Source organism: Epinephelus fuscoguttatus, linkage group LG7 (assembly GCF_011397635.1).
Source record: "Epinephelus fuscoguttatus linkage group LG7, E.fuscoguttatus.final_Chr_v1".
Classification (NCBI taxonomy): Eukaryota; Metazoa; Chordata; class Actinopteri; order Perciformes; family Serranidae; genus Epinephelus; species Epinephelus fuscoguttatus.
In genome coordinates, this window is record NC_064758.1 from 1,508,618 (window position 1) to 1,532,064 (window position 23,447).

General features: G+C 42.0%; 2 protein-coding genes across 5 annotated transcripts in view; one reads left to right on the top strand and one right to left on the bottom strand.

Annotated features, from left to right (window-relative positions):
- myt1a (myelin transcription factor 1a) overlaps nt 1-23,447 on the bottom strand; it is an 88,113-nt gene that overhangs the window by 35,958 nt on the left and 28,708 nt on the right. For 3 of the 4 annotated variants that reach the window (XM_049581643.1, XM_049581641.1, XM_049581642.1), the window contains 11 exons: nt 22,490-22,609; nt 21,977-22,067; nt 21,428-21,541; nt 21,092-21,309; nt 15,743-15,945; nt 15,408-15,623; nt 15,155-15,303; nt 13,636-13,698; nt 11,044-11,112; nt 10,729-10,791; nt 10,561-10,644 (listed from right to left, as the gene is read on the bottom strand). In XM_049581643.1, coding sequence (XP_049437600.1) covers nt 10,561-10,644; nt 10,729-10,791; nt 11,044-11,112; nt 13,636-13,698; nt 15,155-15,303; nt 15,408-15,623; nt 15,743-15,945; nt 21,092-21,309; nt 21,428-21,541; nt 21,977-22,067; nt 22,490-22,609 — 1,390 coding nt within the window. The remainder of the gene's footprint in view (nt 1-10,560; nt 10,645-10,728; nt 10,792-11,043; nt 11,113-13,635; nt 13,699-15,154; nt 15,304-15,407; nt 15,624-15,742; nt 15,946-21,091; nt 21,310-21,427; nt 21,542-21,976; nt 22,068-22,489; nt 22,610-23,447) is intronic. The other variant, XM_049581644.1, reaches the window with a different exon arrangement.
- LOC125892011 (protein-serine O-palmitoleoyltransferase porcupine-like) overlaps nt 18,873-23,447 on the top strand; it is a 119,474-nt gene continuing 114,899 nt past the window's right edge. Inside the window, exon 1 of the mRNA XM_049581719.1 lies at nt 18,873-19,281. The gene's annotated coding sequence lies outside the window, so the exon portion shown is untranslated. The remainder of the gene's footprint in view (nt 19,282-23,447) is intronic.

Sequence of the window (23,447 nt, forward strand, 5' to 3'; positions counted from 1 at the left end):
CGAGCACAATGGCAGACGGACAAAGTTTGGAGACAAGTGAAAAACGGGCTAGCAAAAGCAAACAAGCTCCTCTGTCTGAGGAGGCAAAGAAGAGCAAAAAGGAGAGTGATAAAAGAAGAGGAAAAACAAGAGTAAACCTCAGTCAGGCATTCAAGAGATGGAGGCAAGCAAGCAAGATAACGCTAACTGGGCTAACAGCAGACACTTTTCAAGACGCATCAGTACGGCTACCATGGCAGTATCTCACCAGCAGCTATCAACGCCATCATGTCTGCAAAATCATTTGAAACAAGATCTTGGATCTCATGTTCTTCTACTGGTTCAGCAGCAGCCAAGGCAAGAGTAAAAGCAGAGGCCACAAAGACCCGTCTTACCTTCAACCTACTGAAATGAACAAAGAGCCTCCACCATTTGATAAGCCTCCAGACAACATAGTTGAAATCCCCTCTGAAACTCGTCCCCCATACACCAACTCAGTAAACCACGGACCATCACCAGAAACAAAAACTCATTCCAAACAGCCTGTGTACAAGCAACACACTCCAGCTGCTTTCTCATCTCACTCCCTCCCATCCACCTCCACATAATTATACAGGAAATCATTGTTGGTCACAACAAAAACCAAGAGACAGCTGCAATGATCCTGCCTGCAACACCAGGCCTTCAGGACACAGTGATGAAAATATCAGTGACTTTGTCAGATACTTCGCTCATCTAATTGTAAAAAATGAAATTGTAGCAACAGGTCTCCTTCAGTTTAATGACAAGCCACAGAACTAAAGAACCTGGAAATGCTCCTTTGAGAATGCAGTAAGGGGTCTGGATCGAACAGCAAAATGGGTTTATTATTCAAGTGGCTTGGTAAAAAATCTGCTGAGCATGTTGAACAAATCAGGGCCATACACATCAATTGCCCAGATGTTGGGCTAAAAATGATCTGGGAGAGACTTGACCAATGTTATGTCTCAACAGAGGTAGTTGAGGATGCTCTGTTTAAACACATAGATAACTTTCCAAAGATCACAAACAGAGACTACATGAAGCTGAGAAAGTTCAGTGACATACTCATGGAGCTCCAGAGCACCAAGGAGGAGGGAGACCTCCCTGGACTCTCTTTCCTGGACTCTGCAAGGGGTGTTAACCCAGTTGTGCAAAAACTCCCCTTTGATCTGCAAGAAAAGTGGGTTTTAGTCGGTACAAACTACAAATGTGAATACCAGGTCTCTTTTCCCCCCATTCAATGTTTTTGTAGACAAGAAGCTAATATTAAAAATGATCCAAGCTTTAACTTTAAGTGTTGGTACACAAAACAGAGGTGCTTTCAAACCCCAGCCATGAGTCACATGGAAATTCAAAAAAGCCAGATGACTGTAATAAACTGTGCCTACTACACAAAAAAACCCACACTCTTTTGAAATGCAGAGCCTTTGAGAAGCCCATTCAAGAACGCAGAACATTCCTGACAGAGAACAACATTTGTTTTAGATGCCGTGCCTCTTCAACACATTTTGTTAAACATTATAAGACCAAAGTGCGATGCTCTGAATGTGGCACTGAGAATCACAACACAGCTCTCCACCCAGGCCCAGCTCCCTGGAGCAAAGAAGCTGACCCCGAGGTAGAGCATGGTGGGGAGCAGAGTGCCGCCCTACCAAGTGAAATCGCTTCCAAATGCACTCAGGTCTGTGGTGGACACCTTACTGACAGGTCATGTTCTAAAATCTGCCTTGTGAAGGTATACCCAGCAGGCCACCCAGACCAGGCAATCAGGCTATATACTATTCATGATGAACAGAGAACCAGTCTCTTGTCAGCTCAGAGTTTTTTGAGATGTTCAGTGAAAATGGTTCCAGTTCTCCCTACTCACTAAGGACAAGCACTGGCCTTAAAGAGACAATGGGTAGAAGAGCCACTGGTTACGTAGTAGAGTCTCTAGATGGGACAGTCCACATCCCCCTGCCCATTTTGATCGAGTGCAATGACATTCCGGGAGGAGAAACCAATGCCCAGTGCAGCACTCCATCATCCTCATCTAAAGAATGTCACACACCTCATCCCAGAGCTTGACCCGAACACCCACATTCTGATGCTGCGTGGATGGGACATTGTCAGGGTGCACAAAGTCCATAAACAGTTAAGTGGCCCCAGCGACGCACCCTTTGTACAAAAATTAGATTTGGGGTAGGCAGGGCTGTTTCAAGACACTCTGGGGGCCCCAGGCAAGAGGCACCTTGGAGTCAATAGACAATACCACAGCAAAAATTAGGCAGATGTGCCTTTTGTCATTTATAAAAAGATAAATCACTTTTCTATAGGCCTAATTCATCAATGATATTTCAATGGAATAGCATCAATAAGTGATTAACATAGGTGGGGATCAAAATAAGATAAATAAATTAAATAAAAATCAACCAGCCACCCTCCTCCCCAGACAGTCCCTTCATAAGGAAAGAACAGTCCCTAAAGTGCGTTGAGGTTTGTCGGCCGTTACCTGCCACAAAGAGAGAAATGTGAACGGCTCGTTTCTCCTCTGACACATCACACCTGTGTGTCGCCACGGCTCGGCTGTTCAGGTATTTCTGGGCAGTCATGAAATCAACAAAGAGGAAATTATTGGACCTGGAGCCGGACTTCTCCGTCGCAAGTAAGCCCTTATCTTGCACCGTATTTGACAGGAATACGGCGTCTGTGACCCCCGTTCAACCCACAACTGGCAGGATTCTCCTTTCATTTCTGCTGCTGGTTGAAATCTGTACTCGCACAGCGTGCTCCTGAATGATTTGTTTTGCTTGTGCAAAACTATTTTTAGTCACAAATGTGAGTAAAATGCTCACACCGTAGAGCTCTGTGGAAAACAAATCACTGTAGCATATGAACAAATCTAACCTACAAGTAAAAAGAAATACATAGTAACTTTCACTGCTCAACGATACTCAATAGCTCAGCTAATACCTGAAATGTCACTAGATACAAACCACTGCAGCAGCGTATTGAGTGCCAGGTGGCCAGCACGCGCCGTTATTGGACGGCGCATGGACACTCACCCTCTTGCAATTGGACTTTGAACTTATCCCACAGTAGTGGTACCGTGAGGTACCGTAGTACTACGGTACTCCAACAATGCTAGCGCGGGTGGCAACCAATCATGTGGGACATGGTCTCAATTTGCGTGACGCGTGAAAAGGGACAGAAACGCTGTGCAGTCCCGCACAATGCGGGGCGTCTGGTCACCCTACTTCCACTGCCATTCGCAAGAAGCAGCTAGTAGGGGGCCCCATTAGGGGGAATTCAAACATGTTGTCGTTGTTGCAGTGTCTATAGGGGTTCCATCATATTGTCATTGATATGAACCAATGTCAGCCGTCTCTGGGGGCCCCCTTCCAGCTCGGGGCCCTAGGCAATTGCCTAGTTTGCCTGTCCAGTTGCGACAGCCCTGGGGGTAGGTCATAGTGGGAAATGTGTGTCTGGGTGGTGTTCACAAAACAATCACAGTAAATGCTCTCTACACAAACACAACAGACAGAGGTTGGCCAACAGTTTTCCAGCCTTGCCCTAATCTGTTCAATGTAAAAGAGAAACCCTGTGGGAAGCAAATCCCCTACCACAACACACCACGACCTAGTGACAGATCTAGTTGTGAAACAGACATGCTGTGTGTTTGAACAAACTAAAAATGACAATCAAGTATCCCCTTCCATTCAAGACAACGCCTTCATGAAAAAAATGGAGGAAGGAATGAAAAAGGATGCAAACAACAGCTGGACAGCTCCATTACACTTCAAATCACCACACCAAAGACTCCCCAACAACAGGCCACAGGCTATGAATCGGCTCATGTCTCTGATCCGCAGCTTTGACAGAAAACCAGAATTGAGAGATCATTTCATAGCCTTCATGGAAAAGATTTTCCAAAACAGTCATGCTGAGATCGCCCCTCCTTTAAAGGAAGATGAAGGGAGGTTATATTTGCCGTTGTTCGGGGTTTATAACCCCAAGAAGCCAAAACAGATTAGAGTTGTGTTTGATAGCAATGCACAGTACAATGGGGTGTCACTTAACGATGTTTTACTAAATGGTCCTGATCTCAACAACTCACTCCTTGGCATCCTCATGCGCTTCAGAAAAGAAGCAGTAGCCTTCACAGCAGACATGGCGCAGATGCTTTACTGTTTCTTCATGCGGGAAGAGGACAGGAACTTTCTCTGCTTTCTGTGGTTCCATGATAATAACATCTGCAACGACATCATAGAGTATGAGAGTCCATGTTTTTTGGTAACAGCCCATCTCCTGCAGTAGCGGTCTTTGGCCTACATCAGTCTGTCCAGTGCTGCGAAGGGGACTTCGACCCTGACGTCAAGCAGTTTGTGACACGTGATTTTTATGTAGATGACGGCCTTAAATCGCTTCCCACTGTAGAAATGGCCGTTACCATGCTGCAGAAGACTTGTGATATCCTTGCCAAGTCAAACCTGAGGTTGTACAAGATCACAGTGCATCTTGTACAACGCATTCTCACAGAGCTCCTAGAAGCTTTCCCATCCCAAGATCATGCAAAAGATCTCAAAGACTTAGATCTTGAAGCGGACACACTGCCCATGCAGCGTAGTCTAGGTCTCCTCCTGGACCTCAAGAAAGACTTCTTCATCTTTAACGTGTCTGATGAGACTAAACCCTTCACTCAATGCAGAGTCTTATCCATCATAAACAGTCTCTACGACCCACTAGGCTTCATCGCACCCGTCACAATCCATGGCAAATCCATCCTCAGAGAGCTCAGTGCAGACAATGTTGACTGGGACACCCCATTGCCCAGAGATGGAAGAGTCATGGGTTCTTTGGAGAGAGTCAGCTCAGAGCGCTGTCTAACCTCTCGATCACCAGAACATACACTAGCATCTCACCTTCAGAGGCTGCGACCAGAGAACTGTGCATCTTCTGCGATGCATCGACCAAAGCCATTGCAGCGGTGGCTCACTTAAAGGTGACTTATGCAGGTGGGAACTGTGAAGTTGGCTTCGTCATGGGGAAAGCAAAGCTGACACCACGTCCTGAGCAAACTATCCTCTGATTAGAACTTTAGAACTTTGTGCCGCTGTGCTAGCAGTTGAGCTCGCCGATCTGGTCTCAGAAGAGCTGGATGTTCAGATGAACAACACCCACTTCTATTCAGACAGCAAAGTTGTTGTGGGATATTTTTATAGCGAGACTAGAAAACCACGACCAGGGTGAAGCGCCTTGGTTCGCAAAGATTCACAAAATTTTCCAACTGGAGCTCCCTGGTTCGTGCCATTGATCGTCTGTTGCACACTGTCCATGCCTTCAGGCCAACCACCAATAAAGACAGATCTTGTAAGGGCTGGCACCATTGTGGAACAGGAGTCACAGTGGAAGAATCTCAGCAAGCCAAAAACATTAGCATCAGATCAGTGCAAAAGGAAGTGTACGCTGAGGAGATGAAGTGTATTAATACACAACGGAGATTCCTAAAGGCAGTCCTATCAAAAATCTGGACCCATTCTTAGACAACCAAGGCCTGCTTAGGTTTTGGTGGCTGCATCAGTGTGGCAGATCTAAGTCAAGCAGAAAGGAACCAAATCATTGTTCCCGGCCAACATCACGTTGCAACCCTCATTGTGAAGCACTGTCATGAACAGACCCTCCATCAAGGTCGACTCTACACTGAAGGGGCTGTCTGCTCGGCACGTTGGTTGTTGGCAGCAAAAAGAGCGTGAGCAATATCATCCATCACTATGTAAAATGCAGAAGGTTGAGAGCCCCCCTTAGTGTTCAAAAAATGACCAATCTCCCTGCACAACAACTCTCAAGAGACCCCCTGTTCACAAATGTGGGCTTGGATGTGTTTGGCCCCTGGAGCGTTTTTGCACAACGCACGAGAGGAGGTGTCATCCACAGCAAAAGATGGGCTGTCATCTTCACATGTTTGAGCATGAGGGCAGTTCATATTGAATTGATCGAATCTCTTTACACATCTAGTTTTATCAACTCACTGGGTTCTTGGCTATCAGAGGTCCAGTGAAGAGCATCCACTCAGAATGGTTACTAATTTCATTGGTGCGTGTAAAGAACTCCAGATACCCTCAAACATAAACAACACATCAGTCAAAACCTACCTGTTTGGACAGGGATGTTCATGGACTTTCAATCCTCCACACGCCTCCCATTTTGGTGGCTCATGGGAAATGATGGTGGGTCTGGCTAGGAGAATTCTTGACTCAAAACCAAAAAACTTACTGACGAGGTTCTTGTCACCTTCATGGCAGAGGTGTCTGCTATTATAACGCACGGCCCCTCGTTCCAGTGTCGACAGATCCTACTGATCCATTCATACTTTCCCCAGCTGTTCTCACACAGAAAATCATCCCTCTCCCAGCTCCTGCTGGCAACTTTGTTGCTTCAGATCTCTTTAAGCACCAGTGGCATCAAGTCCAGCATCTTGCTAATACTTTCTGGGACAAGTGGAGATGACAGTTTCTCTCAACACTTAAGACCCGGTGCAAATGGCAACCAGATCAACCAAATGTGAACCCAGGGACTGTTGTTGTTCTGAAAGATGTTCAGACCCCAAGAAATGAGTGGCCTCTTGGACTCGTGACCAAGGTCTTTCCAAGTAAGGATGGTAAAGTACGCACTGTGGAGATCAAGGTGGCTGGGACACATAGAACCAAACTCTTTACCAGACCTGTCTCAGAGATAGCAGTGCTTGTTCCCCCAGAGCCATAAAGACTGTTAGGAATTTTGTTTTGTGTTTTATAAATAGTGGCGTCAGTGAACTCCTGGTGGGGAATGTACTGTTTTGGTTTTATAAGATTCAATATTTAGCTTAAAAGTTTAAAAATAATTTGATATATTTAATTTAACTAATTTCATTGTATTTTACATAGAGGAGAATGTTAAAAATGTAATACCGCCATCTACTGGCCGATTTTATTTCAGCAGCTAATGTTTTGTTAATCTTGAATTAAAACATTATCCAGGAAGTGAGAACAATCACGTTTTGGCAGCTCACGGTGTTAATCAGCCGCTACGGCATACATCTTGTTTTTGAGGTTGCACCGTTGGTATGTATTAAAGGGCCAGTGTGTAAAATGGGTTGAAAACAGTGACATCAGTGGTCAAATTCTAGATTGCAGGGTTCACTCGCTCACCCCTCCCGTCGGGTAAATGACGGTGGCCTCGTAGGGACAAAAAGCCTTGCGCACAAGTTTTTCAGGAGTAGGTCTATCTAGCAACGAGGTGAATGTTTATTTAGAAATCTAAACCATGTTATGATATTGTAATGAATCCCTCATGAGCAGGAGACCAGAGGAGCGTTCGGGAAAAAGGCCCGTTTATTTGAGTACTCCAGAAACTCCAGTAACACTCTAGGGGGTAAAAGACTCCATCCCAAACTCTGACTCTTCAAGCGTAACAGACACACTTCATAACTTTACACACATACTCGTTTACCATACTGAGTGGGGACCCCCTCCCCTCTCTGCTCAATCTCCAGCCCGCACACTGACTGCCAGCGTAGCCGGTAAACAGAGCTCAGCTGTTTATTTAGCCTAACGATATCTCCGGACTATAGTAGCTGCAATGGACGACTTTGAACGTGATTTTGAAGAGTTTCTTGTTTTTGCGGACACAGACCCAGAGCCATACCTGTTTGAGCCGGAGCATACAGATGAAGAACTCCATGTGTTTGATGCTGAGCAGGCGAGAAGAGAGGCTGAATGCACAGAATGGGATTCGGTGCTACTGCTGCCATTGTTGGGGAGATATATCATCAGGAGGAAAAGCGCCGCAGAGAGTGCATCACAAGGAGTGAAGTTGCGTCTTCTTTTCCTCGCAGATGACGGTTCGGGTTCATTCTCTCCTGTTGCGTGGTAAGTGTGGTCCATTCGCAAACTTTATAACTAAAAAAACTTTTCACTACTCTCTATCGACGAACTACTAACACTCTCAGCTGTTTCCTCCTCCTTCTTCCTTCCTTCAGCTGTCTTTGTTGGTTCATTTATACACGCGAAATGCATTCTCTGGCTGGCTTGATTGTCTGCTCGGGCTGCCTTACATACATGGCGCCGCAAGATAGCGACCTCTCTAAAGCAAGGCCCTTGCTATATATATATAAAAGCATAATTATAAGGCTATGAAAACCAAATGAATTTTATTTTATAGCGATCATACACTTGTATAAACATATTAATGGGTAGAATATTCAGATTCAGATTCAGATTGACAATAAACCATGCCAAATATTACACACTGGCCCTTTAATGATACGTTTATATACTTTTTATTTATATGTACCAATGTTTAAGAGGTAAAATTTACGTTGTATGCTCATTAGAAGGTCATTTTATTTGTATCCTTTTCTAGCATACTGTTGTCATTAGCCATGCTAATTTTTGGTTAATATGGTGCAGTAATATGACATGGAATTCTCAATTTGATACTTTATACAGCTGCAAAATATGATATTCATAATTTTTTAGTTTTAAGTATTTTGTCTATTTTCCTTTTTAGTTTCACACTTTGCTTCGTCAATAAACCTGGCAAAACCATACCCAGAGTCTTGATTACAGTAAAGAGTTTAACTGCCTGTCACCTCGTGCACAGCATGCATTGGGGACAGAACAGCCACATTGGACGAACTAAGGAACTGGGCGTTAAATTGGGACTAGGCTTTTAATTTAAGTTTTACAGTATTTCACAGTGGTTCTAATGGGTTACAGTTGATAGTCACCTCCCGCCTGTGTGGATACTAGCATGTCTAATATAAAGTTGTGCTGAGTTGAAATAAAGAGCACTTCCTGGTTTAGAGTCAATCTCTTATTCGCCTTATTCTAGCAACTGAGAAACCCCAGCTCACCACAAAATATGTTTTATAGTTCAATTAAATTTAAAAAAAAAGTTGTAAAAAGTGTACTAAATGTTTATATGTTCCTATGACACAGAATTAAATGCTCACACAACAACAGAAAAACAGCTCGGTTAAACTGACATAAATTCCTGTCAGACAAGGGTCATATAACACATTTATTTTGTGTCTGCTGCACTCAAAACTTTTAATTTACTGTATTGTACGAAACTAAAAGTTTTGAGTTGAGTGAGTGTATTGGGGTTTACAGTGACATTCCAATGGCTTTTTGGCTGATAAGCAGGTATACTATATACAAGCGGAGAAAAAGGTGGATATGCCTGTGTAAAGGTCTACCAGAAACCCCGTGGGGTCGGGGCCCGCAGGCCCGCAGGCTGGCCCGGCCCTCAGGCAGGCTTTGGGCTCAAAAGTTATCAACAGCTCAGAGTACGGGCCGGGCTGGGCCTATGACGTCTTTTTTGGCTACGAGAAATCACGAAATGTGGCTCTCTCCTCGACTGTCAAGCAGCTCCTCCAGCTCTGTGTAGACTGACTGGATTGACTGCAGCATGAGGAAAACCATGCTGAATCGGGTTTCTGCCATCGGTTTGAGAGAGGTGGGGAGCTGACACGTCAGGTCGGATGCTTGCTTTACATATTTCACTACAGCCTTGGCCGCCAGCAGGGTTTCTTTTAATTCTGGGACCGAATCAGCAAGGTCATCTGTGTCGAGAGCATACCGAAGGACAGTGGCATTATGTTTTTTTTTTTTCTGGGCGAGTTTGTTTTGTGGGACAAATTGTTGACACTTTTTTTTCTTGGAATAATTGTTTTTCCAGTGTTGTTGGAATATAACCAATAGGCTAAGGTAAGCAGCTTTTTTTTTCCGTCACGGAGCTGTTCATAAATTCTTCTCCTCTCTGTAATTTCTTTTTCTCCTTGTGTAGACATCTGAGTGATTTTGAAAATATTCAAAATCACTTAGGGCTAATTAGGGCTCCAAATGATTCCCAATCGCGACACCACTGCTGCTCACCGCTCCCACAGGGGATGGGTCAAATGCAGAGAACAAATTTCATACACTCAAAAAAGGTACAATCAGTGGGACTTTAACTTTAGGGCCACGGGCCTGTGTCTCTTTGCCTCTACTCGGGCCGGGCCGGGCCAAGGGCTTAACACCACGGGCCTACTAGGGCCTCGGGCCGAGTTTTAGGCCCGAATCTGACCATTATACCTGTGTGTGCCCTCCACTACACTGCTGCTCTGTCTGGACCCATGAAAACCTTTATTGTGCTATGCATTGAGATTAAGATGTAGGGTTTCTCCTGACGAGTTGCACCAGAGGAACGCATAAATGATTATCAAACTAAAAATAATCTTTTTAAAGGAAAAATCATGGAAGTACTCAAAAGGTAAAGTGTTCAGTTTGTGAGGTGCATGAATGTGTTATGCAGTGAATTTCGTGACCAAATGCCAGTTAGACTGAGATATTTATAAGTACAGATTTTGTTCTGATGGTGGTGTTGAATGACACATTAGCATTCATCTTCTGGTCATTATCAATGCCCACAATAAGCTTCATGAAAAGTGAGCAACTGTTGTTAAGCATTTATTTCTTTCTAAGCGTAATCTACAGTGACAGTCTGACATTCTATAAGCACTGCTTGGTTGGTAAAAGCTAATGAGCTACTGTTGCTCACCTCAACAGCTCAGAGTCTTCCTTGTCATCCTTGGTAGGGGTTGATTTGATCCCGCCTTTCTTGGCTCGAGGGCATCCGGACAGACTGGCAGAGAGGAACAGAGAGGACCAATCACAGCATCTGTCTGCGTCTGAGTTAGTGATGGCACTGCAGGCAGAGCACCCCTACCTTCTATGTGAAGCGTAGTTTCCTGTGATGTGGCCTGATCCATCACAACCTGGAGTGGGACACCTGAGACACACACAGACATTCTTTCACTCCACAGGCTGACATTATCCACAGACTGCAGGTACAAACCAGCTTTTCTCACTACATAATCAAGGCTCATTGTTTTGCTTTGGATTTTTCAATATTGGACTTTACTATGATTGATTTGGAGTATTTTCTAGAGGTGTTAAAGGAAGAGCAGGGACAGAGCTGTAGCTGCTGACTGAGTGCTCAGTGAACATGTTGGAGGTGAGAGACAGGAGAAAGCAGACATACTTTAGTTCAGCTGTGTGGGCAGCCATGAGGGTCCGAAGTGATTTATCAGCAAGAGGACAGCCTGACAGACTGGAAGATAGGTCAGAGAGAGAATGTCAGAAAACCAGACTGAGAACAAGATGTCTGCGTATGAGTGAAGGAAGAGCCAGAACCTGAACTGGACTACAGAGCCAAGACAGGACTGGGCAGACTAGCACACACACAGGGAGGATAGGAGTGTTTTTATTATCTCATCTGTAACATAGTGGAGGAGTTGGGTAGGAAAAATGATAAACGTGTGTGGGTAGAGTCAGCCTAGTCTTTCAGGTAGAATGATCTCAGGTGGAAATGAAACAATCCACTGGAAGATTTTTCAGTGCCTCTTTAGTTCTAATGGCAGGTGGGAAAACGTCAGCATTTCTCCAGGTCACATGGTACATGGAGTAACCAAAGGGGAGTGTCATGTACCTGTTCCAGGTGTCGGAGCAAATGGGTACATTGAAGGTATTGATGTTACAGTAGTCCTCTCATTAGAACTGAAGAGGCCACATTTTAATGGAGGTGAAACATCTTTATTTCAGTAGATTCTTTTACTTTGACTCGTGTCATCTGAACTCCAGTCAGATCAAATAATCTCTAAACAGTGTGGCTCTTTTTAAACCAACTGTGGTGAAATTTCTCCAACTGTAAGACAGAAAAGCTAAGACAAGACCTATTGTTACGGATCTTCATACCTAGAAAAGACTTATGCCAAAATACATTGTAGACAAATGTTCATACTAAGTTATTAAAGCCCAGACACACCAAACCAACTTCAGTGAACTGGCGGTGACAAAGGTTCCCTGTTACGTCACCTGATGCTGCTGTGTCTCGGCCAAAGAGTTGCACATGAACACACTGCAAAGACTATAGCCAACAGACAACAAGCACAAGAGGAAATAACTCTCCACACCAGCAGATGGTGGTAGTCTGTAATTGTCTTTCAAAAAGGAAAACAGGCAGACCGTCTTGATGCTAGCTGGCCAGTTAGCACATTAAGAACACAATCCAGTGTTGAAAGAACAGAGCATAGAGTGCAGGGGTGGAAATCACCAGAGGATCCACAATACAATATTATTATTATTATTATTATTATTATTATTATTATTATACTTAAGTCACAATATAATATTATTGCAATTTTAAATATGTTGTTATAGGCTGAGAATTGCAATAAAATATAGCGCAATTTATTACCTTATTTCAACTGTAAATAATGTCGTCAAAGCAAAACTTTGTCAACATCTGTTTTATGTGATAAAATAAAGTTTTCAGTCTGTTCATCTCACTTCAGTTATTTTTTTGCAGTAGCAAAATGTATCTGGTGGACTGTAAAAGCAACTGATTATATTATTCTGGTAGGCTACCCAAAGTTTAATTTTTATTTGTTATATTAAGAATTGGTAATAAAAAAATCAATACTTGGCACTGTCTGCCACAAAAAAAATATTGCAATACTATGCTATATCAATTTTTTCTGTCACCCCTACAAGCTGTCAGGAAATGTTTCTGCTAAAGAGCTCAAAAGCTAAAGAAAAATAATCTGACCTTATGTAACAACATTGTTTTGGTCCCACTCCCTCTTTTCTTTATCTCTTTCTTTACTTTCCTCACTTCTGGTTTTCTTCTCCTGTGCTGAGCTGAACTGCCAAGCAGAGTGATGAGCTCTGCCATCACCGATGCCAATTCAACATGCTGAATTGGCCACAACAACAACAAAAAAATGCCGACTAGGGCCAACAAGGGGCAATGACTTAGGCAGCAAACGCTCACCAATGGCCCAACATTGACCGATGGCCAACCGTTAGCTTGGTGTGTCAGGGCCTTTAGAGAACAGCCAGCCATAAAAGTGCTTGATTTATATTCTATTTTACTCAGAGCCTAAAAATCATGCAGTATTTGAGGGCAAGGGCAAATGCAAGAATCATTAATTTATTTAATTTTTGATATAACATAGAAGCAGTAATTCATGTGCATAAAATATGTTAAAAATATCCATGCTGCCTGCCAGCCTCTAATGTATGGACAGAGGCTTTCAAAGCCCCGGTACAAGTCTATGTTCTCATCCACCAGCTTTACAACTTCCAACATACTGTACTAACACAGATGCACATCTGGCTTCATTGTGGCTTGTTTCAACCTATCTTGAACCAACACTTTGATTCACTACACCTGCCTAACTACCGTACCTACATTCATTAGTGGCTGAATGTACTGAATGATGAGCAGTGGTTCACAGAGTGACAGAACTCTAATGTGGCAGCACTCTGTCCTGTTGAGGACTAGCCTAATTCAAGCTCTATGTCATCCTTATCTACATTTCCACTAGCTGCAATCCGATTTGTTAAGTCTTTCCAGGAAGTGGGATTTATTACAGCTTGAAATTTTATCAACTTTTTCCAGTGTCTATACCAATGATTCATCAAACTCGAAAAAAGAGATTAGATGTACCCATCACTCCTCTTTTCCTTATTAAATGATTCTGGTCGGAACCAACAAATCTGCAATCACACCACAGATTTGTAAAGCAAACATACGTCACTAATCATTTCCAAGTAAGGGTGCAGGTCTCACCTTCGATGTGAAGCGTAGTTGCCAGTGATGTGTCCACTGCCATCACAGCCTGGAGTGGGACATCTAGGGCCAAGACACACACTCACTCATCAGTCCATTACCTCTCAGGGGAGTGCTTATGCTGACACGGTGGGTAAACACACTATAGTGTAAATACCGATGAGTTTTTGTTCCAGAGATCTTCAGCTGTCAATGCTGAATTTCACTTGTTCAAATGTATCTTAGTAGTGGCTCTGAACCTAATGTTGTGTTTACAACACATGGTATGGATGCTAGAGATGGGAGAGAGGTGGGAGAGATGGGATGGATGCTGGAAATGGGAGAGATTTGAGAGTTCACATTATTGAATGACTGAAGACTCGTGTGTGTGTGTACATATATATATATATATATATATATATACATATACATATATATATATATATATATGTATATGTATATGTATGTATATATATGTATATATATATATATATATATTTATATATATATATATATATTTATATATATATATATATATATATATATATATATATATATATATATGTATGTATGACAGGGAATATGACAAGGAGAATGATTCAAACACGTTTGCAGTGGGTGTTGGCCATCGTCAGGTTTTTTCCCTTTTCTCCAATTCTGTTTGTGATATTCATGGACATGATCTGAAGATGCAGCCAGGGGGAGGAAAGGGTCCAGTTTGGTGATCTCAGGATTGCATCTCTACTTTTTGCAGATGATGTGGTTCTGTTGGCCTCATCACACTGTGACCCCCAGCATGCAATTGGGCAGTTTGCAATCGAGTGTGAAGCAATCGGGATGAGAGTCAGCACCTCCAATTCTGAGGCCATGGTTCTCTGCTGGAAAACCATGGATTGCTCCCTCTGGTTTGGGAGAGAGTTACTGCTCCAAGCAAAGGAGTTCAAGTATCTTGGGGTCTTGTTCACAAGTGAGGGTAGAGAGGAACGTGACATGGATCAGCGGTTTGGTGCGGCATCTGCAGTGATGCAAGCTCTGTGCCGACTGTCATGGTGAAGAGAGAGCTGAGCCAGGAGGCAAAGCTTTTGATTTACTGGTCCATCTATGCCCCAAACCTCAGCTATGGTCATGAGCTTTGGGTAATGACCAAAAGCGTGATATCGCAGATTCAAGTGGCCGAAATGTTCTTGCTTCGTAGGTTGTCTGGGCTCATCCTTACAGGCAGGGTGAGGAGGTCAGACATCCAGTCAGTCAGGGGGTCAGTTGAGGTCGATGGATGGATGGATGGATGGGTGGATGATGCATGGATGATTAAATTAAGTTTAACACAAAATGAAACCTATCCTCATAGAATGGTTCATGTCCAGGCTGTACTCAGGTCTCAGGTTGACGAGATCTGATGGTTTGGCTTAGCTGTAAGTGGTTTCTATGTTTCTACACATGTTTCAGACATCTCATCTAACTAAGAAAATCTTTTACAGTTAATACAAAATGAAAGTAGAGCTATGTATTGAATGAACAGATGGTTAAAGTTGCTACTTACACAAGAACCTCTTTTTTGCTGTCTTTGGGCTGAAACTTGACCTTGAAGCTGCTGGTGGTGACCTCACCGGGGTACTTCCTTTCCTCCAGGTTTTCCTGGTTCTCTTCCTCACCATCAGATGATGTGTATGAGGGAGCTGTATATTCAACCTGAAGAAAGGCAGAGGGAAGTAATCCTTATCATTTACACCCCTTTTCTAAGTCTGTTTTTTGTCACAGTGATGTGATGTCGTGTGATGTGATGAAGTATCTACCTCTTCATGGTCTTCCTCTTTGACTCCACTTGGTTTGGTGAAGTCCAGTGGTCCATCCCACTCTGACTGAGTGTGGCCTTGAGACAAGGTGGCTCCAATGTGTTGAGAGGATGAAGATGAGGAGGATGAAGGCTCTGGAGGCTGCACACCCTCCCTCTTGGTCTTCTTCATGCTAAGGTCCAATGTACCGTTCTCATCCACTTCAATGTCCGACTCCTACAGGTTCAGATACACATTTAGTAGAACTTAAGTGAGCCAGATCTTACAGAACATGAGAGCTGAGCCAGAGTCCATGAGTCCCAGGGAGTGAATGTGTGTGAATGAAGCCTGTGTACCTTGGTGCAGGGTTCCCTGGGCTTGGTGCTGATGGTCTCTGGTCTCTCCCAGCAGCGGGTGGACAGGTTGAGGATGGCTGTTGCTGCCATGTGGGCTGCCTCTGCATCTTGACTATAGTCATAACTGCTGGAGGAGGAGGCGCTCTTAGAAAAGCCTCCTGACACGCTGTGGCTGGGGGAGGAGGCCTTAGGGAATGATTTAGCTGTGTGGGAATGGAGCAGAGTGAATTTTATGGAACAAGAACAAGAGAGTGGACTAGCATGTAGCCTAACACTACATGTGTGCACCATTACAGCTAAATGTGGCTAACATGGCTGCTGCTGGAGACATCAGGTTTGTTTTTAGCCACTGAATGGTTGTTATGCATTGTAGCAAAGCAGTTGTGCATTGCTGTGTGTGCTGATTGGGAAGGCAAACACACAGTAATGTGGGGAGAAAACAAAAAGCAGTCTGTGTGTACAAATGAATAAACTGTGCTCTCAAATTAACAATTAATGCAAACAAGTGACAAAGTCCCACTCTCCAATTAATAAATCTAATTAATAAATACTACTCCATGCCCTCCAAAACCACTTTAAATGTATTATTGACATTCTAAAATACATTTAAAGTCAGGGTAATCTGAGATTTACATCGAAACATGTTACACATGTTAGGAAACGCGCTGAATACATGAAAAGACTGGGAACAATATGGTATTGAATTGTGGAGGTCCTGATCTCACAGAAAGCATTTTGCAGGCTGCAAAACACAAAGCGCACTGCAATGCATTTTGTTTTTATTAAATGCCATTAATTAAAAAAACAAAAACAAAAACCAAACTTTTATTGTTGCCAGGTAACCACACCTTACCCTAATCTTCTACTACTATTTAATTATTTATTTTATTTATTTGACAGTAATTAGTCTCTAGTTCCTAAAATGGACAGGCAAAGGGTACTTGCTGTAGCTCTGGTTGAGGGTGAGAGGCTGTCAGCAAATAGTTGGACACCACTACTGGGGACCACTACTGGACCACCAGTTGGTCCAAGAGCTTTTCCTCCAGTCATTTCCAGGCATATTTTAGGATGACTTGGGGGCAGTTTGTAACTGTGGTTGTAAAGTCATAAAGCTCTGGGTATCCAGCAACTGCTACCACCAGTTTGTTGAACACTTTCTGTCGGCTTTTTATAATGCCTTTTTTTTTTTTTTTTTTTTTTTTTTGCTGCTGTGCTGCTGTGGTGATTAGCTAAATACATTCTACAACAATAAATTAGATTAACTTTTGGTCTGTAATATTGTTGGCTATATTACGCATTTTAATAAAAAAAAAACTTAAGAATAAAAGAAATAAACACCGAAATAATTAGTGGAAACTTTTTTTTTATTGATAATAATACTAATAAGACGAAAAATAAGTAGGCTGTGTGTGACTTATGCACTGATTAACTGGTGGGTAATCGTTAGAGTTTAGAGTTTTGGCATCACGGTGGTGGCCAGCTCCTGTGCGGACAAGGTAATTACAGAACTTGTTTTGAGAAATAGCTTTCAAATTGAATCAGAGATTAAATGCATTTTCAATAGAGGCAACTTTTTAAATTAGGCTATTGCTTTCTTTTCATTTTCTGCATCCATTTAAGATTTTACTTGAGATCACTCTTTAATAAAAACTCTTAACAGGAGCTGGCCACTACCCTGGTGCTGAAACTAAATCCATCGATGTCAGGCACATCAATTACCCACCACCTCATCAGAGCATAAGTCACACGCAGCCTACTTATTTTTCGTCTTATTATTAGGCTATTTTTCTTCTGCCAGATTTCAGTGTGTAACTTGTGCCACAGATTGGAGCGCACACAGGGTCTTCATAAAGCATAGATTCAAGATTCAATATGCACAGTAAGGACATGCATTTCCCTGCAGAATGAAATTTGTTCTTTTCTGTCACCAATTAATGCCAAACAGTATAAATCTGAAGTATGAAATAGATCAAAATATATACTGTTTTTTTACATTCTCCTTGCTTAGTGTAATATTAATGTGCCTGCCGCGGCTGGATCTGTGAGCGTTTGGTCGCTAAGAAGACTGTTAACTAGAACCGTTTGGGTTTTTATAATACAAATAACTCTGTTTAGATAAAACCTACAAGCTTCTCTTTCTATGACTTTTCCTAAAAGTGTGTCTTGTATGTTGTCTGAAGCCTTTAAGTTATAAAAATGAAACACACTAGACTTCTGAGCATTTATACCTCCGACTGCAGCAGCTGAAAATTATACATTTTGATACATGTGTGTGTGTGTTAGTATGTCAGAGTATCAATAAAAAAAGTTTTCACTTATTATTTCGGTGTTTATTTCTTTTACACTTAAGTTTTTTTTTTATTAAAATGCGTAATATAGCCAACAATATTATAGACCAAAAGTTAATCTAATTTAACTAAGCAAATCACCACTTTCAACTGGAGACACGGCGCAGCAGCAGCACAGGAGCAAAAAAAAAAAGAAAAAAAAAAGGCATTATAAAAAGCCAACAAATAGTGTTAATTAATTGACATGAGGCATTGGAGAGGTTGTCAGTCCTATTCTATAGTCTGTAATATTTTTTTTTATTTTATCATAACTTCTCAGAATTACTCAAAAATGCATTTTTTGTGTGCTTCTGAGTACACGGGCAGACAATGAAGTTACATATTACGGTCTGGCAGACCATTGTGACACTTGGAGGGGCGCTGTAATCCTGGCGGTCCTACTGTTAAGAGTGGGTCAGCTCGATCTTACAACTCCTTCTTAGTGAAAGATCTTCGTAAGCTAAGAGCAATCTGGGAAATGCAGCCATTATCATGTCAACATACAGGGAAAATGTGTCCAGAGTTTATGACATTTACCAGGAGAGCTAGAGCCATTGACTAAAGCGGACGTTATTACTGCTGTAGCATGATGTTATTAGGCTAAATACTACATTTCTAACAGTGTCTGAGCTGATTTATTGACACAGCATGCTTGTAGGCTGCTGTAACGAGGCACGGCACAATCGCAGCACAAGCACGGTACACCAGTAATATTCAGCAGGGGGCAGCAATGCACCGTCGTCTAGTCTGCCATTGCAAACAAAGAAGGAGAAGAATAAGAATGGTTTCCGGGTTAAGGCAAAGAAAGTTTGATTAAAAGAATTACGGTCGTATTTTATTTCCCGACTTGTGGTTAATAAACGCATAATAGAAAATCAGATGAAGACTCGTTTTTCTTTTTTTGATTTCCAATTTCCAAACGAGAAACGGGAGACAACTCGTTTCCCGTTTTTTGTTTACCTACTTCAAAACGAATAACGAATGGCTGCAAAGTACACGGACCTGACATGGGGTGCTACTCCACTCTGAGTTGAAGTTTTTTCAACCGCAAGCACCCATCATTGTAAGTTGACTGCACGCCTCTGCAGACAGACTCTGTCCTGACAAAGGCCAACGGGCTTAAACGCGTTGGCAAACTCTACCTCTTTACTTTCCTGCTTTTCTTTCCTCAAGAGTGTCGCCTGGGATTCGCCAACAGACCACAACATTACAGTGAGTGTCCTCTAACACCATTAACATTCGTATAGAAACAAACAATAACAAACACATGCATACACACACACACACACACACACACACACACACACACACACACACACAACCGACACAGAGCATCATTATCATTATTATCATTATTATTATTATTATTATTATTATTATTACCATTATTATTATTATTATTATTATTATTATGATTATGATCCTCTTTTAAATTTAAATGCTCCCTCTTGACCATCTTATACACAGACATAATTTGTATTTGTATGTAGATGATACTCAGATCTATTTAAGCTGTATTCCAACAAAACTACCAAAAGACTGTTAACCTGCTAAACTGCCTTCATGACATCCACAAATTGATTCCACAAAATTTCTTGCAGCTTAATGCTGGTAAAACAAAGATATTGATCATAGGACAAGATAATGCGAATGTTCAACTATCAAGCAGTCTTGGTTCTCTGTCCAAGTCAATAACTTCACATTGCATAAATCTTGGTGTAAATATTGAACAGACCCTCAGATTTATGCATTCATAACCAGTCGAGTAGATTATTACATTTCCTTGCTCTCTGGCATCAGTAAAAAAGCCCTTTCCCGCCTCCAGCTCATCCAAAACTCTGCTGCTAGAATCTTGATGTAGACTAGAAAACCTGGCACATCACACCAATCCTGACTTCCTTACACTGGTTACCTGTTGCTTTTAGAATTGATTTTAATACCTTATTGATTACTCACAAAGCCCTGAGAGGCCTTGCTCTCGCTGAGTTATATAACAGATCTTTTATTGCCTTCCTCCTTTCCTCCTCGCACCAGTAGATCCTCAGATGCATCTCTTCTTGTTGTTTCAAGGTCTAGATTAATTCACAAAGGTGACAGAACCTTTGCAGACAGAGCTCCACAACTTTGGAATGACCTGCCTGAGGAGATCAAGCCTGCAAACTCAGTCTCATCTTTTAAATCACTTCTGAAAATCCACGTTTAAAATTGCCTTTCAGTGATTTTAACTGCTTTATTATTGTGTGATTTAGCCTACTCTGTTATGACTTGTCTTTTCTTCATTTTTGTAAAGCACTTTGTAGCTGTGTTTTAAAAGGTGCTATATAAATACATCTTATTATTATTATTATTATTATTATTATGAAGCACTTTGAGATAATGAATATTGAATTAAAATAAAATAAATTAGGCAGATACATCATTATCAGTCTTTTAACTCACAAATATTGATAACAGTGTCAGCCTTAAAAATCCAGCACTGCTTCGACTCTACTATGGATGTACTGTTATGTAACACCTGATGGCTGGGTCCAAAAACAAACACAGACTTTCGCCCAGGAATTTCCCCTGTGGTCGCATGTTCGAATTCGTGTCATTTCAAGATATGTCCTCAGCATTACCTAAACCTAACCACAGTAACTTTACTTGCCCAAAACCTAAAAATACCCAACCATATTTCTTTTCCTAAACCTAACCTAAGTAACTTTACGTTAATTACATAACTGTGTATTATGGGAGTAACTTAATTCGTTCACAAATTCATAGGATATCAGACAGACTATTGTGCATGCATTTTTCATAGGATATCATCAAAACTGTTCCATGAGAATGCGTTGAATGTACATCACAGACAGCACTAGGTTTGCAGAGTTTCTGTTTAAAACAAACAAAAAAAATCCTCTGCAATTCAAAGTTCATCCGTAACCTGTCTTTCCAGTGCTACCCTTCGTATTACATTTTAACACATGGCACGTCAAGATCAAGTATAGAAGTGGAGCATGGAAGTGAAGTGTGTGGCTCTTACATTTGAAGGCTTTGGGTGATGTTTCAGCGCTGCTGGGTGTCTTTGGAATAAGCATACGCTTTCCAAACACCTGGACATCAAAGCTTGCATAGTCAAAAGACACCTTGGAGTATTTCTCCAGCTCCTTGGCCAGGTTGGCTCGAGGTGTGGTGGTCACTGTGTTGGGCCGGTAGCTGCCATACTGAGGGATCTCCAGTTGTTTCACAAAACACATGGGCCTGGAGAAGAAGTCATTAGTTCTGTATTATCCTTACAGGGACATGCACATAAGTGTATATATCTATGGATCGAAGCACTGAATTGGAAAAAAAAAAATGCTAAGTAGGCATGTCTTACCTGAGGACTCTGTCAGAGTTAGAAGAGGGTTCGCTGGGTGAAGCCTGTAAATGAACCTGCTTGTCCTGGCTCTTATTCAGCTTAGTTGCTGCTGCAATGGGGCAGCCGGACAGACTGACATGTCCAAATGAAAAAAAAAAATTGTATGGAGCAAAACTCTCATGAATAGGTAGACAGGAGTTAAATTATTGATAAGCCTTTTTTTATCACAGAGTAAGTATGTGTTAGTAGTATTAGATGAATATGCAATCATCATTTTTGCTCCTTTTCACTCCAATTATTCCAGAGTTTGACTCCGAAGGCCTCGAAAACTACATTTACACCGTTAATGAAAACTGAAACTCTCTCATACAATAAACTGTATATGAACATTGATGTCTCTGACATTATGCATACATTTCTGAAATCCAAACTATGAGAAAAATCCCCATAATAACCTCAAAATTCAAACTACAAATATCTATTATGTTCACCGGCCACATTGGTTGTGCTTGTCAGGCTCGTATGTAGGTGTTATACAGTGTATTTCTGCGCGTGTGTTTTATGAACCTGCGGTGTGTGTTGCGGTTACTGTTGACATGGCCTTGGCCTGTGCAACCAGGAGTCGGACACTTCAGGACGTTCTCATGCATGGCCAGGACTATAGACACAAAGCAGACACACACTCAGATCAGTCACTTTAGTTTGCTGTAGCAGGTTTCACATCACTAGCATTAGTAATAGTATTTGTGCAACACACAGCAATTGAAAGAATGGTAGCAATAATAAAGACAGTAGTATTAGTATGGTATTTTTATTTCAATAACAGAAGGAAGTATTAATGGTAGTACTAATAATACTCATGTTGGTAGAAAGGACAATAACAAAGTAACAAACTATGAGCAGGCATTCTTCTCAACGCTCCCATGATGTTAAATTTCTGTATATTAACAGAGAGAACTGTCAGGGAGGGCTGTTAGCTGCCTACAATCTGCTGTGACTCTGACAGGGACAGAAAGTGCATGAGGACCATCAGGTTCGTACTGGTGGTCTGTGACATTATGAAAGATAACGTGTACTCACTCTCTGGAGGGATTCGGTCTTTGTGAGGACATCCAGATAGACTGCGATGGTGAGGGTACAACCCAGTCACATGACCTGTCCCATCACACCCTGGGGTTGGACACTTCACCTCCTTCTTCTCTGAATAGAGGATGGGGTTATTTACATGGCAACAAGAGTGAATTAAAGCATATGAGTCATTTGTATAAGGGGTGGGTGATACCACAAAATTATGTTGTGACTCTAATAGCACAATCACTGATATTGATACTGACACTTTTTATTATTCAAAGCAACTAATGTGCTACACCAGGGTTACTCAAATTGCTTTGCCAGGGGGCCACTTTTAAAAAAGGACCAGAGGCCAGGGGCCAACTGCAGCAGCCCGGCACAGATCAGGTATACGCAGGGGTGTGTCTAGGATTTGCGGACATTCACGGCTTAGCCAGGGCCTCTGTCCAACCCAGTCTTACTCCCATCTTACCAAATATTGATATTAAGTCTGTGGCCCATCAGCGTCAGACACTGCTGCACAGAGGCACCCTTAAGAGACAACTAGAGTATACTACAGTAGTAGTAAAAGGGTTTTTTTGGGGGAGTTTTTCCTTATCCGCTGTGAGGGTCCAAAGGACAGAGGGATGTCGTATGCTGTAAAGCCCTGTGAGGCAAATTGTGATTTGTCATATTGGGCTTTATAAATAAAATTGAATTGAATTAAGTTGAATTGAATTGAATTGAATAGAAAGAGTGAGAAAGTATGTATTGGGCAGTCAGGTCATTAAGGTGGACGGGTCAAACAAACTCCAGACTTTCACTAGGAGGGTGGAAGTCTGGTGTTTGTTTGACCTGTATTATCAAATGATTCAGAGAATCTGGAGAAATCTCTGCATGCAAGGGGCAAGGCTGAAAACCAACATGGAATGACCATGACCTTTGACCCCTCAGGCTGCACTGCATTAAAACCTGACATGATTATGTA